The 4,019-nt window shown below is 40.1% G+C and overlaps 1 protein-coding gene across 1 annotated transcript; it reads right to left on the bottom strand.

Moving 5' to 3' along the window:
- Positions 1-1,948: 1,948 nt before the first annotated feature.
- On the bottom strand, positions 1,949-3,808 carry LOC117524823 (homeobox even-skipped homolog protein 2-like). Its single transcript, XM_034186639.1, is given in 4 exon segments — positions 1,949-2,033; positions 2,035-2,583; positions 2,892-3,130; positions 3,393-3,808. Coding segments are annotated over 4 exon segments (1,251 nt in total). The 5' UTR covers positions 3,787-3,808; the 3' UTR covers positions 1,949-1,964.
- Between the last annotated feature and the right edge of the window lie 211 nt (positions 3,809-4,019).

The raw sequence follows: 4,019 nt of genomic DNA, 5'->3' as shown, positions 1-4,019 counted from the left end.
AATTTTGACACGTGTAATGTTTGATATTTTTTTTCATTCATGATTCAACATGAAAATTTCCCCAAATATCCGATACCAACAAAATTCTATTTCCCCTCATATTTTATATGTAGGTATACCATATCAAATTTCTAACCTCATTTTCAAAAAAATTAAATGGTATTTTTATTTTGTTTTTACTATCTGGTACATGACAACACAAAGATAGCTGACAATAATAATTCAGATTTAAAAATGAATGTATTAACCTGGTTAAATACAAATTATTAATTCAAAAATAGAAACGAAACCACCAGAAAAATGTAAGCTTACTCCATAAAACGATATCATTTTAGCACGTGAAACAAATGTGATTTTACCTTCCAACCAAAACGTAATCCCTACAATTATACATTTTTAAAATTATAATTCCAAAAAACATTTTACATCTAAATTATTTTGAAATGTCTATCATTCATATAAAAGGCAGATATGTGTAAAGATTTTTTATTTATTTTCCAAGAACAACACGATCAATAAATAACAGGATTTACATTTCATATTGCACATTTTTTCAAGTTAAAATATTTAAATTCATACAGTCATTGTTATTTTTAAATACAGAGATATAGAGTTATTATAACAGAGACCATAGAGGGACCAATACTTTTTCCATCATTTAATTTCAGTGCTTGTTCATCAGCCCTTTACAGCCTCTTTTTATTATCATTATTATTATCATTATTTTGTTGTAGTAGTATTTTTGAGTGGAACTTAAAGAAATAATTCCTTGATCATTTTCACAAAATCCAGGTTCTGAATTTGGATTATCGGTGAGCTCACATTGCAATTATGACGGTCGTGTACATCCAGTGTTTTAACATTGAAAACATTCAGCAAGTCACATGAAATAAATTAAAAACGTCTTTCAGAATTTTTTTTTCCAACATCACCATCCACAAGCTTTTTTTTTTTCCAGGGCAATTAGAGATCCAGATTTCCTATCAGTGGGGGTATTTGTAAAATATTTTTCCATTTACATTTCATATTGGTGATGTTTCGTCACGAACAAATAAAATATCACGCAGCAATTAATACAGACGCAAACAGACTGTGAGTTCATCTTATTTTGTCTGATTTGCGCCTTTTTCAGTCCCGTCAATGCTGAAGAGTTCCTGTAGGAACTGTCTCTGGAAAAAGTGGATTTGATTTTTTTAAAAAAAAAAGGGGGGGGAGAGAAAAAGGCAAAGAAGGACTTCGGCAATGTAAATAAAATACTGCATAAACTGAAGAATTTCACATGAATAATTTCCCGGGGCTTTTTTCTTCTTCTTGTTCTTCTTCTTAGCATCTTAACATTTTTAAAAAAAACCTGTCAAACATTATGTTTGTATGTGCATTTCTGCGCAGCAGAACGCGCTGGTCTTTTGTATGTCTAATGACTTCCCTCCGCGGGTTGTTAGCACATGACAGCGGGTCTCAAAACGACGAACTTTCGTACAGGAGCTTCATCTAGGTACATGATTGCAATTTTTGTCATGATCCTCTCGTTATTAACATAAAAATTGACGCTCTAAAATTAGACGCGTCTTCTCGAGCTGATTAGGGGGGTCCCTGGGTGTTGGAGAACAAGCTGCTGCTGCCAAATCTCACTCTATTAGGCCTATAGTGAAGAAAGATGCTGCCGAGCAAAAAAAAAAAAAAAAAAAAAGGGAGATCTTATGGTAAATCTGGAAAGCATAATTAGGTTTGGAATTTTGGATGCTTGTGGCCAGATTGCAGCGAAATATGATATTTATAGTGAAAGCAGTGATGCGTAATTTCCCCAAAGCCTATAAAAGTTGTCATGGCACCACACGTGTAGAAACTTAGTTTGTTGTTGGTTTAACATTGTTATAAAAAGGGGTTGGATTTGAATCAGATTTTTTTTTTTTTAATAAGTCTGCGCTTGGAATTTTTTTTATGCGCATGTCTTGCGTGAGGAGTTATCTGTTGAGCGCAGCTTCTTCTCGTTGGTCTGGTGACGGGACTGACGTCTTGCTGAGGACGGCGGGCAACAGAATAAGGCAAAAATCCACTCTCGGATCTCTGCCCTGATGCCGTGCAGGTAAAGTCAGCGCTGGTGCTCCTGGAGCTCAGCGCGCTCGCCGCCTGGCTGCTGTGGCAGCTCAGGCACGAGCAAGGCCCGGTGGCCGACGGCGCGCTCACCGCCGCCGCCGCCGCCGCAGCCGCCGCGGCTGCCGACGCCGCCGCCGAGCTGTTCAGGCCTGCGGGTGACTGGTAAAGTCCCGGATGCCTGAAGCTGCACAGGAGCTCCGGCCGTGAGTAAGGATGGGACAGTGCGCGGAAGGTATCGAGGGGCCGGATGGAAGTGGCAAAAGGCGACGAGGCGGCGCCCGTAGCGGCGGCGGCGGCGGCGGCTGCTGTGACGCCGACGTGCGGATAGTAATGTAGAGGCATGTGCGAGTGGAAAGGGTAAGGTAGGCTCCCTGTAGCCGCCGCGTGCGTCATCATGTAGGTGTAGAAGCTGGGATCTGCTGGATGAGGCCAGGACATGGCCAAGCGCTGCCTTTTATCCTTCATGCGTCTGTTCTGGAACCACACCTGCACAAAAAGTCAACACAAGGCACATATTGAAACTGCCAAGCTCTAAATTTACAGCCGTGCAAGTTTGCGTCTGAACAACACACACATGCACAGTCATGCATGAAAACTAGGCTTATTTTTCCGTGCATTTTGTGCACAATGCAATTTGTACATGCACATTGTTTAAAAAAAAAAATTAAAAAACGGCAACATTTTATCAGGGTATCAAATATGTCACCTCTGTTTTTCTTTTTTTCTGTTTTTTTTTTTCTTTTTTGCACAGCAAATCACACAAACATAAATAAATAATAATGATTAATTGGTACCTTAATTGTAGTCTCCGGCAGGTTTAGCGCTGCAGCTAATTCACATCTTCTCGGTCTTGAGACATAATTTTCCCTGTAAAATTCTTTTTCAAGCCTTCCAATTTGTTCTCTGGTGAAAGCAGTCCGATATCTTCTGACTTGATCGCTGTTCGAATTTGATGCTGCCGTTGAATTGCCGTTCATGTTCGGCATGGAGTTGGAAGTGATGTTGGAAGTCCCAGAATTACTGTCTGAAAAACCTGAAAATAAACAAATAAATACACAAATTAAATGAAATAAATTATTCATATCGAACACGTGGAAATAAGGTGCTGGATAAGCGTCAAACGTACGCGTATAAAATCTAGTAAAAAATAATAATGCGTTTATTTCTAGATGCAAAAAAAATGTATAATAATAATAATAATAATAATAATAATAATAATAATAATAATAATAATAATAAAATTTGGAAATGTGAATAAAATAAATAGATTTCATATAAATATTCTAAAGTATTACCTTTGTTGTTTTCTTTGTGCTGGCTCGGGGAGCGGTGCCCAGGGCATCCCACCTCCACATCACTGTTTATATCTGATTCTTGCGAAACTTCGGAGTACAAACTCATTTTCTTCCTGTTTTCTGATGACGAAATATCTGCCGAAGAGCTGTTTTCGCTGCCGTGGTGCGTCCCGAATAGACTGTCTATCTCAAATTTGCCTTTTGTCGGGATGTCTGCGAGGTTTCCGTGCAGGGAGGTGGCGGTGATTCTCGGACTGAGCCGTCCGCCGTGCTGAGAGTTCTCCAGGGCCTCCAGGACCGAATTAGCCGGGGTGTCTGCAAGCCTTTTCCCCGCGACGGGACTGTGCAAACTCCTCTCCATCAGTATCATCTCTTTTCTTATCCTCTCCATCATTAAACAGGAAGAAGGAGGAAAAAAAAAATAAAGGGGGGGGGGGGGGGTGAAAGGTACGCGTCGTCCAGATGGGGTGCAGGAGCGCCGAGGAGTTGTGCAGGCGCCTGCTTCTAAAATAACTATCACTAACTAAACCTTTTTTATATATATATCAGCAAAGCGCACAAAAATGAAAGAATTGTGGATGCGGCCGACGGGAACGCCTGCTCAGAATGAGCCGTGCGTCCTCCCCG

Source organism: Thalassophryne amazonica, chromosome 14 (assembly GCF_902500255.1).
Source record: "Thalassophryne amazonica chromosome 14, fThaAma1.1, whole genome shotgun sequence".
Taxonomy (NCBI): Eukaryota; Metazoa; Chordata; class Actinopteri; order Batrachoidiformes; family Batrachoididae; genus Thalassophryne; species Thalassophryne amazonica.
Note: the sequence above shows the minus strand (reverse complement) of the source record. Positions and strands in the feature narration are given on the sequence as shown.